Source organism: Abramis brama (genome assembly GCF_963993115.1).
Source record: "Abramis brama genome assembly, chromosome: 14".
Taxonomy (NCBI): domain Eukaryota; kingdom Metazoa; phylum Chordata; class Actinopteri; order Cypriniformes; family Leuciscidae; genus Abramis; species Abramis brama.
The window spans coordinates 7,426,709-7,440,548 of record NC_139976.1 but is presented as its reverse complement, the minus strand read 5'-3'; the positions used below and the strand labels follow the sequence as shown (position 1 = coordinate 7,440,548).

The 13,840-nt window shown below is 37.9% G+C and overlaps 1 protein-coding gene across 2 annotated transcripts in view; it reads left to right on the top strand.

Annotated features, from left to right (window-relative positions):
* Nucleotides 1–13,840, top strand: part of kif19 (kinesin family member 19) — a 37,428-nt gene that overhangs the window by 7,594 nt on the left and 15,994 nt on the right. For both annotated transcript variants that reach the window (XM_084134179.1, XM_084134178.1), the window contains exons 3-4: nucleotides 13,406–13,516; nucleotides 13,686–13,773. In XM_084134179.1, coding sequence (XP_083990305.1) covers nucleotides 13,406–13,516; nucleotides 13,686–13,773 — 199 coding nt within the window. The remainder of the gene's footprint in view (nucleotides 1–13,405; nucleotides 13,517–13,685; nucleotides 13,774–13,840) is intronic.

Genomic DNA, 13,840 nt, shown 5'->3' with positions numbered 1-13,840 from the left:
TTGTGTGTCCGTAAGGTCATTCAAATTGCTCTCACCTTGAGTCCTATAACGGAAAAAGCGAATTAGCAGAAAGAACCTCCCTCATGGCGTCGCTCTTGCCACCCCACCGCTCCACACGGATCAAAGATATTCATCTCCGGTATAATTATGGTTATGGGCTTTCAAAGCACTTACCGCTCCCTGGGTCCTTTCTCCAAGTGTTCTCAAGCTTTGCATTCGACGGCCGGGGTTGTTGTTTTCTAGGCTTATTTTTGGAGGGAGGATAATAACTTTAGGGCCAGTGAGGGTTGAGGGAAGAGTCTCACAAAATAGTGTCTTTTACAGGCTTTCTGTTTGAATAGGCTCAGAGCTGGGCCGAGAAATAGTTCTCCAAACAAAACCAGCCTTCAACAGACAAGATTTAGGCGCAGCGCTCCTGGGGAAAATGCCAACTGTTAGATTCAGCTCTTTTACAGGTTGACTCTCCGCATTTGTGTTTTATGGTGTACGTACCCTGGCCTGCTCTGTTAATGTCCATCACTGGAATACAGTGCCATTGGCCATATACAGGGGGCCATTACAACCAATATACAGTTGTAGTTTTCCACTCAAAGGTTTTATTAAGACTCCTATCTTTATCTATGACAAAGTCTTTTTTTATTAAGGCTCTTTCTTCATTTAAACGGTAAGAATGAAAAGTTGATTTTAAAAGTTTTATAACATCAAGTTTGTAATTGTAATTTATAACATCAACAAATGCTTCTCAACTCGTGTATACAGACCCAGAGGCTTATTAGGGACACATCGTCTGATCTTTCTCTCGCTTTCTCCTTTCCCCCCATCTTAATCAGGCAAGGTGGGGTTTTTTAGGTTGAAGAGGATTGCAGTGTGTGCGCTGAAGAGTTCTCTAGCAGCATGTGAGACCTTCTCGCCATACTCTTGATTATCTCTATGTCTGATCACGACTTTGGCCCGAGATTAATGTTGAGCTCTTGTATTCAAGCTGTTGCATGAAGACAGTGTGGCTTTAGGCTAATATACAGTGAACACAAATCAGAATTGACTAATTGAATGTGAATTAAATTTGAAATGAGGTTACAGTGAATGTAAGGAAGATATTCATATAACAATAATTTTACTATTGCCTTGATAAAGTCTTGTTTGAAAGTTTTGAGACTCTTAAGTTTGAAGGTTTGTAGCCCTAACAGACAGTTTGAACGAAACAACAATAGATGATTGTACTTGAAATTGATTTAAATATTTCGTTAATTAATAAATTCACTTTTCTAGTCAAGGGTGGAATAACACTTTCCCAGAATGTATGGCCAATTCAGTTCAAAATATCATTCCAAACTCTTTCTTGATTGGTTGTATATGCTGTGTACAACTCTGTTAGATGTTATATGTTTTGGTATGGAATCAGTGAATGATAAAAATGTGTTTTGAGAGTGTGAATGTTCTCATTGTAAATCTTCTATTCTGATGGACTGTGTCCAGTTCTCTTGCTTTGGGGCAGCCAGTGAAATGTAGCTGTATCCGGCATCTTATCCCATGTGGCACTCAATACCTGTTACACAACTATGGTTTGGCATAGCTTCAACTTCAACCCTACCTGAGCTCTTATTCTCTGCACTGCCAGTACTAAAGAGAAAGAGAGAGTATGAGTAGACCACACACAGGCGAGGACGTTTATTTAGTTAGACGGTGGATGATAGGCAGGAGGGTAAAGAGGAACAAATGGGAAATCAAGACAAATGTAATAAAAAAAGGAAGGCACAGAGGGGGTACAAGCTGTTGGTCCTGGCAAAGATCCTAAATGTTAGGCCCAGGACAGCAGAACCACATAAACACTGCCTCCTGTGAGTCTTACACAACTTAAGATAACAGTGAGAGGACTCCAGTTAAAGAGGGACTTGAGAAGCTCTCAGGTTTGCATTGAGCTTCTCCGTTCTCAGAAGAGCACTCAGCGGTGTTAGTCACTTCTATCTGAGGTAATAAAGCTGTTTTGAAGCTCTCTGTGGTCTTAGAGGGCTTATTATAAGCTGTTATTTGGTATTATCTTGCACTGGTCTCAGTCCCACTCCACCTTGCTGTCCTGCATGCTCTTTCATAATGAGGCTCATGTTTGTTTCGCACTTTTGCACTTGTTAGCCCAAATGAGCGTGAGGCAGATTGCTTGTTTTTTCTTATCATTTGCTTCCCATAGGGAGAAAGCATGTTGTTTCTTCTGCTGATGAATGGTGCGTGTGTGAGCCTGTGCATGTGGGTGATGTGTTCAAGGCCGGATATATCCGGGAAGAGGTAATACTGTAATTTGGTGTCCTTTCACATGTGAAAGATGATACTCAACAATAAGAGTTCTGAAGATTTTCTTCCCATGTCATTTTATATGATTCTGGACAAGTTGCTCACAAGAAGTGTTGTGTAAGGTCATACTGACCCAAGCAGACAGGACAAAACAGTGGTGATGGAGCCATTTTGTACCTGCTCAGCCAAGTACAATAACTCAACACGTTCCAGATTATACTCGATCTGAGCCCAGAGAAACTGCAGCTGGACCCTTTCAGATCAGCTCTGAAGTTTTCTTTTTGGTTTGAGTTCAAGTGTGTGCTTTTTCCTTCTCTCTCTCTCTCTCTCTCTCTCTCTCTCTCTCTCTCTCTCTCTCTCTCTCTCTCTCTCTCTCTCTCTCTCTCTCTCTATTGAAATATTTTATCAGCAAGTAATTTTCTTGGATTGCTAATGGATTATTTTCTGGTCAGTATTTGGTGATAATAGTATCACTATTTAATAGGCAATATCTTGTAATTGAATTATTTATCAAAAATAACTATAACATAGCAGCAACAGCAATTTGATAAAGCACCAGTGTTCTTTAATATTATAATTATATATTTTATATTCTATATATGTATATTTAAATTAAATTGTAAAATATTTTGTACTCATTTCAAACATCTCCGTTTAACCAATTAATATCAAAGATAAGAGAAAAATACTCTGTCAATCAATATTATAAATGTTGTTTTACTTTTTTTTTTTTTTAATAATGTTTGTTTTTCTAACCTTATACCTAACTTTCTCCATCTGAAATATTTTCAAATTTCTCAATAACATCTTGACACACCTTGTCATATAAGATGTGGTCACATAATTGATAGTTATGTAATGCATATCTTATAAATATTATTTTATTTATATTGGAGCATTTATATAATCCAATATGATAGGCTCCAAAGGCTCAAAAATTCCTTAACTGCCAGTCGTACAGTGTTATGTGGAAATGTTGTATCCTTTTGAGTTGGTACAGCCTGCGCTGATGTTTTCGTCTTTTACTGCACTCTGTACAAAAGTCTGTTGACAATACACTTAAACTGTCCAGGCCTCAGGGTGCAAATCTCTGTCATGTGGTCACAGCTATCGGTCATGTCCCACTTTGTTGTGCAATGCTGACCTGCATGCCTTGACCTGAAAGTGACCTCTGACCTTGTTCTGCACTGGGTGAATGCCATGAAGTTGCATAAATGCCAAGGTAATCTAAAGGAAAATAAGGTACAGTAGTACGGGACATCACAGTGTCCAGTTGTGTTGAACCTACTTTCATTTTATCATCTTTAAAGTTCATCGGTGAGCATGGAGATCAGCTTGAGACTTATCCTTCTCATTTCAACAAGGATTTATTGTTTTTCAGAGATCATTAAGTTTCTGAATTTTTCACGGTTTAATTTTATCTCTGCTCACATTGTATCATTGATTCCCCTGGCCATTCCCAGGCATGTCAGGGCCTGCTTATTTGGTGATGTTTTCCGCCTTGATGTGACCTGATGCATTGGTGTGTAACTCGAATGTTGAGGCACAAGTAGAGCAGGAACTTCTTCAGTGCATGATCTTGATTTTTGAGTCAGTGCCAATGATATTAAGATGGTATTGAGATTAGAAGAATGTTATAGACTCCATCTCTATAGTGTTTTTACCAAGTTGCCAGGAAACAGTATTCAGGCTAAGGACAATGCAAATGCAATCACACAAGCCAAGCCAAGACTAACATAAAACCAAGACTCCATTTCAGTCCCTTTGCATTTTGACAAATGGTCAAATATTACACAGTTGGCTTGTGTTTTACTGGAACAGCCAATGTTATTGCCTTTGTGTTAACATTTGCTAGCTTTAGACACTATTATGATTGTCAAATTCCTGTACGTTCATAGTATATGTACTGAATTTAATTTAATATCCAATGAGTGGCGCTAAAAACTTATTCAGTTATGCAGCAAATGCATGTGAATCTGTCAACATTTTATTATGATAGTTGTTGATCGAATTGCAGAAGTTCGGAAATGAAATGTCTGGTGAGTGTCGCTAAAAGGTTTGAAAATAATGTACCACTTACACTAAACCCTCCCCAAACCTAGTGTTAACAAAAGCAAACGTGAGATAAAAATGTTACTTTTACTGAAGCAACTATGCCATTTTAGCTTGCTTCTACAAGTCTTTGAGCTATTTTATCGTGGCTTACCAGGTGAGCTAAAGAGCAAATTTACTACATCAGAAAGCCATATATGGAGCTGGTTATATGATGCGATTCATGCAAACGTTAAAAATGTATTAGATTGCAAATCATTTGTTTTGAGGTCATATTAACATAATATTGTGCAAGGAACCATGCAAACTGAATGTATGTATAGGTACATTTCTGGAGTTAAAAAAAATATATATATAGATGCACATTTTTCAAATGAGCCTATGTTGAATTTATCTAACTGTTGTTAAACCACGCACACACACACACAAATGTTCCCTGTACGTGTAGGTTGCAGCACTAAAACTTTTAAGTTTTCTACCAATTTTATAACCGTTTGAATGGATGCAAGTACAATATTCAGGTATTGTTCACTCAAGTCAAGTCAAGTCACCTTCATTTATGTAGTGCTTTTAACAATATGGATTGTTTCAAAACAGCTTTACAGTGATAATAGGAAATTACCGTAACAGATTGTTTAGGCTTTACAACAGCTCAAGGATAAAGTTATTGTCCAGCTAAAGTTAGTTTTGATTGATTGATTCACTTCCATTGCGATAATCGTTATTTATGAACTTAGGGGCTGCTAACACAACACCGTTCTAACAGGAGAACCCTTAACACGCTCCGGCCGCTCATCCACACAAAACAGTGCCTGGTGTCTCGAGAACACACTCCCTGAAATAGGTTCAAAGGTGCAAACGATTATCCGTTATCTCTGCACAAACATCAAAAACGCAAACCCGTGAAAACGCAGACGTCGCACACATGTGCATTATGTGTTCAGTCTAAAGGTATGCGCGTTTGAATATGTGCACAGGCGTGTAGTCCTTCTTTACAAATCAACCTTCAATAAACTACTTGTCTGGCCTTAAAAATTTACAATACAGATTTTTTTTCTGTTTAATAGGAATTATTCACTCCTGTGTCTTGATAACTAAGTGTAACGTGAGGTCACATATAATAAAACATAAGACACAACATAAATCCAGGCCTGGCCTCTCTCGTTGAGAGATACGAGACCGGTACGACACCCAACTTATTTGACCTACTGCTTTTTTTCTCATACTGTGTTACAGGGACACAAGTATGTTTATAGTTGGCTAGCTTAGCCTTGCGTAACCTAGCACAATGTGGACTGCAGACGACTGACGTTAAAAAAGCAAAGGAACAAGCACCGCCAAGTAGCATGTATCAGGTTGGCAGCACTAGAACAGAGGAGGCACTCAAGGCCCTTGTAAGAGGAGACACCATTGTTGGGGTACCGTGTCGGAGAAGGGAAGAAGGGATGATGAAATGAAAGAGTGGAATGAAGGGGGTGGCTGGCCCATCAGATAGCTTTCACCTTCTCAAAGCACAGCTCTTGGCTTTGAAAGGGCCACTCAAAGGTCACAGCCTTTTCAAGACTCGGTTTGTGTTTGGATCTATTGTTTGACGCTGCCTCGTACGTCAGGCCTGCAGACGTCACGTATGTGACGCGTATATCTCCAGAGTTCAGCATGGAGCGGCAACCTCGTGTTCAGAAAGGTGCCTGCGTCGTTTCACAGAGTTTCTCGATGAAGGTTAAAGAGATAACTATTTATTCTGTTTCTAGGAACAGCAAAAAGGTTCATGTTTTTCACGAAAGGTCAACCGTACATGTACTCATCACACTGATAACACAATTTGTTTTTAGATTTGTTAATTTGTCTTGTGATATAGTTTCTAAGTAGTATCTTTTTGACAGAAAAGTTCCCTGTCTTTGAGTCAGATGTGAAGCTCATTGATGTTGAAGGTGAAGAGAGTGATGTGATGTTGAAGTGTGAAACTGATCTGCCTAATATAAGGTGGCATCACACCTGCAGCTGCTGTGATCAGACTCATTAAGGATGATTAAAGGTGTGAATGACATATGACACGTGTGTGTGTGTGTGTGTGTGTGTGTGTTATTAAATGCCATGTGTGACGATCCTACCAGGGTGTCTTCTTATTAAAGGAATGCTGTTATTTACTCACCCTTATGTTGTTACAAACTCAAATGACTTTGTTCTATAGAGCACAAAAGGAAAAATATTTAATTACGTCAAGCCGATGTATTCTGTAAAACAAAGCATACAGTTACCACAGGATTTCAAGAAAAAAGAAAAGAAAATGTGATTCAGCATAAATAAATAAAAGGATTCAAGTTTGAAACAACATGTCAGTGAATAAATAAATTAATGTTTAGGTGAAGTTTTCATCTAAAAGGTTTTAATAGAGAGTGAATGAGACATGACAGAAGATAGGGATCTTCTTCTCTCCTCCTCTTTCCTTTCTCCTCTTCTTGCTATGATTAGAGCTCTATTCTCCCATAACCCTAACCATTGGAGCAGGATAGCCATCTGTCGATGATATATAGCCTGCAATGTATGTGTGACTGTGTTACAGTGAGTTACAACCCTGCCTGTGTGTGTGTGTGTGTGTGTCTTCTGCCAGAGAGGCCCCTCTTCTACAGATACCCCATTCTCCATCAGGCTAATAGCAACAGGTGTCGGTCCACACCCCCGCCTCGCTGTAGCCATGACAACTAGCATGTCACGGGTTGCCACACAATAAAGGGAGGGGACATGGTATCTGGAGGAGACATACACATAATGTCAGTGCAAACACGCCTGCATTCATGCATGCTTTATCACCAGCATGCACACACATGCATCTCTATGGGTACACGACGAGCAAACAGTAACCTGTGTATGATGGAGAGACACATAAAGACAAACATCTGTCCAGTGATCTTCAGCATGTCTGATGGCAGAGATCTCACGTCTAAAGCCTGGCTCATTCACCATATGTGACTCGGTTGTCCCCGAATTAGCTCATCTTTGCTCACTCTGTAACCATATGTGACCCTGGATCACAAAACCAGTCACAAGTCGCACAGGTATATTTGTGGCAATAGCCAACAATCAATTGCATGGGTAAAAATTATCGATTTTTCTTTTATATCAAAAATCATTAGGATATTAAGTAAAGATCATGTTCCATGAAGATATTTTGTAAATTTCCTACCGTAAATATATAAAACATGTATTTTTGTGAGTGATGCTGCACAATCGCAAACATAAATTACAAAAACTTTAAAGGTGATTTTCTCAATGTTTCGATTTTTTTGCACCCTCAGATTCCAGATTTTCAAATAGTATTATCTCGGCCAAATATTGTCATATCATGTTTTTGTGGTCCAGGGTCACATATACATGACATTAAAAAATATTAACTTATTTGTATGCATTAAGCACAACAGCAAGATTTATATATATATATATATATATATATATATATATATATATATATATATATATATATATATTATATATATATACATTTTTTTTATTTATTTAATTATTTTATTTTTAAGTTTGGTTAAGTGTTTTTTTGTTGTTGTAGTTTTAATGTATTTTTTATTAAATTTAATAATAAAGAAAATGTGCTTATAAAATGGACATGGCCAATATGTTTCATTTTTCATTCATTAAGCAAAATAAAATAGCATATTTCTTTCATTTATTTTGATTAATTTAAATTGCATAGATTCATTTAAAAGTCAACACTTGGCTTTGTGTGCAGTCAGTGTGAACAGTGAAATGATCCTTGGATTTTCCGCACTTCTTTCTTTTCCGCTAAGATTTTTTTCCGCTAATTGTATTGTGTGCATGTTTCAGTAGTGAGAGGCTGACGTTTTCATCTCCCTGAGCTGTGAGAGTCAGGCTGACTTCAGTGGATTTGCCGCTACGGGTTTTATTTCCCAAGGTAACATTGTATGGCCTGTATTACATCACCGCTTTATCAGTGAGGGGACCCATAGCTGATGCCATGGGGAACCAAACTCTCTTATGATGAAGCATGGCTGACTTTACACACATCACAATGCCTGGATCAGTAATATGAACAGATCGTATCGCTCTGTCTGCCTCTGTCAAGTTGTTGCATAATTGTGGGTCAATCTGACAGGTCATATCTGTGCCTTCATCATTGGCTTCATGTAACCGCGCAATCAGTAGCAGTCAGTAGCTCATCTTTCTCTTTCGTTTTCTCTGTCTTGTTTTTCTCTCTCTTTCTGTTTACCTGTCAGAGAGAGAGAGAGTAAAGTTTCATTCATTAAGAGGCCCACCCTGTTCTCCCCTAGGGTTTATCCTGCTCAGTCAAAACACAACAACAGTTTGAGCCGTGTGTTTCAGAAGATATATCAGCATCAAAACATTGGTCATTTTATTTGAGCAAAACTGCAAATTGCCTCAAACAATCTTTGAGTTTGGGGCAAAATTGTTTGTGTGAAGAATGGAAGAATTGGGAAGTTTGGTGCAGATGATGCTTTAAAATGACAGAAAGTCACTGAATTGTATAGTATTTTGAAATTAGTTTCTCAAAGGTGTTAACCACCGTATGCTAAAGCAAATTAGCTTATTTTCTATGACTTTTTCAGTTATAGAAAAATTGCAGCACATGCATGACACAGCAGTTTTTAACTGTATGAATAACATTTTAAGTAATGGTGAATTTCAAAGGTAGGTGGCACTGGTAGGGCTTGCATGCAAATGCTTTTTTTATTTATATATTATTTATTTTTCATTTATATATTAGCCTATAAGGTATATTTATGTATTATACTGAATAATTGACACATTTTTTGTCATTTGACAGGATAATTTTGATTTGACTTTAAACCTATTTAAACATTATTTCTGTGGCCGTTCTGTGTTTGTTTGTAAATCTGACAAATTTCTACAGTAATGGACAGAAAAAAATCATCAGCGAAGTTTGTACTTTTAGTACATAGTGGAGTTATGTAAATTGAAATTCTGCTCATTTTTCCTTCTTTTTTTTTTTTTAGCTATTTCACTATTTTGTAAGTTTTATGAGTTAATGCTTTTTATCAGCTTTTTTTAGGAGTTAAAATATTCAGTCAGACATGTTCAAGAGATGCTGATAATTATAATCATGTCTTTGGTCAAAAATTTGAATAATAGACCTTATTCAGAGCAGCGCCATGACAGGTATGAAAGCGAGGCTGTGAGAGATGACCTTGTTTTCAATGGCGTCCGCTGTAAAAAGCTGTATAAAGCTCCTAGATCACTAATTCCTTTTCTCGGAAAGATATTTCTGTAGTGTTTTGTCAGCAGAACAATCCAAAAACACAGTAAATAACAGTACAACTCAGTGAAGAGATGTGTGTCTATCCCTCACAGCCTCGCTTTCATTCCTGTTAACAATCAAAGAATATGCTGTGAATAATGTCTATAGGAAGCATTTCTTTTCTGAACATCCACAGAAAAAAAGAATCCTATTGACAAAAGCCTCACATTTAGTATAAAACATTCTCACATAAATCTCTCCTTTCATGGAGTACGCTGAATCTGACCTCAGATTGTTTGGGTTAGGGAGTCACAACAGTTCAGTGAGTCCGGTGTCTATGTGACCAAAAGGAATTTTTAGTATCCGTCCTGCAGGATCCCACACAAGCATCCCACCATCTTTATGATACGTTACGGCCACTGCTGTGTTTTAATCACCTGGATAGATCCCAATATTCACCTCCCTTTGCTGCTAATCTTCACCCCGTGGTTAATTGGTTACTCAATCCGCCTGGATGACTTGGACTGTCGCCCCCAAACGACCGTGCCTTTCTTTGTGCTCATTTAAATAACACCATATTGCTAATTGATTTCATGTCGGTGCATTAGCAGGCTGTTACGCAGACCTGGCTGATCTTTGACGCCGTTTAATATTTTACGACCACACTCCACTTTTAATTTTAGCACCCTTCATTCACGCATGGCTCGTTTTGTTTTTGTGCACCGACTCGGTGAAACCTTTCATATGAGCAGATGTGCTTGTTTCAGGTAAGTGCGCTTCAGCATCATCTACAATGGCTAGCGCTGCCTTCTCAAACAAATGGGGGATCATTTGATTGCCATTTCATAAAGTATTGTGCACTGTAATGATGCCTGAGGTTCTTTCAGTTCTCATGCCACCTTTATGAATGTATGAATTAGTCAGTGGACTAGTCGAGCAGTTAATGTCGGGCCAGGTGAATGCCCTCTGTCCTTTATGCAGGTGGAAACCAAAGATGGATTTTCCGAATAACCTGCAGTCCTTTAATGGGGCCTCTTTTGCTCGCTCCTTTATTGCAGTGAGACTGAGAGGACAGTCCTCCAGAACAGACTGCTGGTTTCAGACGGTTGACCAGTGATTCTCATCAGTCACTGACAGGCTTGTGTGTCGCCATGTGACACGATTTAACAAGATTTGAGATTTTTCAGACAAGCTGTGTTTTGAAATGGATGATTTATGATTTACAAACTTAAATCTGCCAAATTTTGTTGGTCAGAGGTTGCTTTTTAACTCTTTTCCCACCAGCGTTTTTGAAAAAAAGTTGCCAGCCACCGCCAGCATTTTTGATAATTTTCACAAAAGTTTAATGGCCCCCAGAATATTTTGTTGTATGAATATCTGAATATGCATTATATCAAAAGAAAGAACAGACCCTCTGCATAAAAAAAAAAGGTTTTATTCTAGTTATTTTGTTCTAACTTGATTGTGGGTAAGGTTCATAAAAAAAAGCATTAATTTTGAGCAAAAAGCTGAGAAAATCACGTTTTTGTCAAAGACTACATCCTGATCAAATTCAGAACAATGATCAAAACATAAATGGGGTAGATCAAGTCAATCAACAGTAAATCAGAAGTAAAATGAAAACAAATTAGACAATTGTTGGCATACAGACTGTAAAGCTATAAAATAAATGTGGATAGCTCATTTTGTCTTTGTGAGAAATGTTTTTTTGTTGTTTTGTTAAAAAGTCATTTTTTAACAAAACTTGAACTTGATTTCTTTTTTAGATTTCTTTATTAATATTTATTGATTTCTATATAATATATTTGTTTATTTTTTATTTCTGTATTTTTTATTATTAATTTCTAAATAAGTGACTTTTTTTTAACGGTCTGAAGCATCAGGCTTTAGAAAAAAGTCTCCATTTGCTCTCCATTTAATTTAATTTCCATCCAGGAGGACAAATAAGACATTAAAGATCTCAACAATTACTTGTCCCTGCAAGCTAGTGTTTTGTTTGAATTTGAATTTTGAAATGCAATTTATATAAAATGGGGTCATCAATAATGCGCATATAAAAAAAACAAACAAGTAGATATCAGCTACCTGATAATTCATACTTCATATCCTTGATAGAGTTAGCCTGCGGTCTCATCTGGACGTGTACTTTCCTATTTTCCTGTCAGCTCTGTCTTTTATCTCTTAATTGAATGGTTGCTTAGCAGCAATCAAACGTCTTTCGGAAAGAACTCCGTGACAGTGGCTTGTCTTTTCCATTGGTCCTCATGGTACATTGAGGGTTTATTTGCACAGGTATGATTAAACCAAAGCACTCAGGGACTCTAGCGAGAAAAGTAATTAAAAGACCAGTGGAAGATGAATGCGTTTCTACCCTACAATGCATCTAATCAGTTTCAGGGTCGAACTATCTGTTAAAGATCATTGACCATTTTCACATGAACTTCATTGGACCCTTTATCCAGTGGTGACATTACATGAGAACATACAGTAGGTGTACAGTACCGGCCTTTATCAAGAGCAGGGACCATTTTAGGTGAGTGGAACTTGATCTGTGATCCAGTACTGATTACAGTGCATTATTCTCTCGTGCCACGTAAACTATACTGGCACTGGTATCTTAAGAACATTAGGACTGGCCAAACTGCCACTCTACAGCTGTCACTGTGTGAATGATGAGATAACATAAACTCATGGACCATATGGCTGAGAGCACGATCACTGCACCCTTCGTAAGTAAAACCCTCAGGAAAAACCGCATATGGTGCATCAACACACACATGCATCTGACTCATGCGCATTCATATTCTTGGAAGATGTTTCCTTAAGCGACATGGCAATAAGCTAAGCAGGTCGCTAATAAATGCATAGATATACAGTACAGTGCACACTACCATTCAAAAGTGTGGGAAAGAAGTCTCTTATGCTCACCAAAGTTGCATTTATTTAAACAAAAATACAGTTAAAAGAGTACAATTGTGAAATATTATTACTGTTAAACTGTTAAATGGCAGTGTATCTCTCTCTCTCCCTGTGTTTCTCTTTGCAATAAACATCGTAATATACAGTATAACTATAAAACAGTACAGTAACAGTTTGTTCAATCCCTTGGACAAATGCAATGAGACATGGCCTGTTTGTCATTTTCACCTTTTCTCCACCTTTCTATCGTTAGTCTTTCCTCCTTCCTCTGTTTGTAGAGAACGTCTCTATGTTTGCATTGTGCGCCACTATAATTGCCTCTTTTAAAAGTCAGATCTCCTCTGTTGCCTTTCAATTTCAAGGCTTCAAAGAGAACGCTGTGTTTAGACGGGTCATCAAACGATATTGGTGTGTTTTCACGAGCCCTGACTGATAAGAACATTGGCTTCCAGATCCCGTAGGGCGATTTGGTTAGATCTGGAACCACTCATGGGCTCCATTGAATGGCGTTGACCTCCATTAGGACCATTTTGTCCAAAATTTAGATGTACTGTAGATGTAAAAATGGGAACTAAATTAGGTTTGGTGTCTTCCATCACGATGCACTTACACCTCCTGCTTTTAAGCCACACTGGCCGTATCTTTCATGTGGACCCATTATGAAATTTCTATTTAGAGGTGTTTTAGGACACTCTGTGTCACTATAACCGAAGTAAATGGCCTTAGTAGTTAATGTGAGGTGATAGATAGAGGTTATTACCAGTAAAGCCTGTTGTCAGGTGGTGAGTAAAAGGCTAAAATGGTTTCGATGTACACTCAGTATACAGGGCATATAAAAGCTTAAAACATGTAACCAGATGTAATACTCTTATTCATGTTTTTTCTTTCCCTCCTTTTCAGATGGTGGTGTTAATGGACCCCATGGAAGATCCAGATGATATTCTTCGAGCTCATCGGTCCAGAGAGAAGACTTATATGTTTGATGTGGCCTTCGATTATACAGCCACGCAGGCAAGCTAGTTCTGTGTTTTTTTGTTTGTAAGGGCAGATCAGTTTGAAGCCTGTGTACATACGCTTTCAAAAGAAAAAATCACGTTTATGTGCCTATTTGTGTATGACTTAATGTGCATTTATGGCCTCAGTTAAACACGTTTAAATGTTTTAAATGTATTTTCCTTAGGACGAGGTGTACAGAGCCACCACTAAAGGCTTGATTGAGGGCCTCATATCAGGCTACAATGCCACAGTTTTTGCCTACGGACCCACAGGTCAGTACCAGGTCATACCTAGGGCTAAGCAGTATATTATTTTTTGTTCTTACACTGAAATGATATC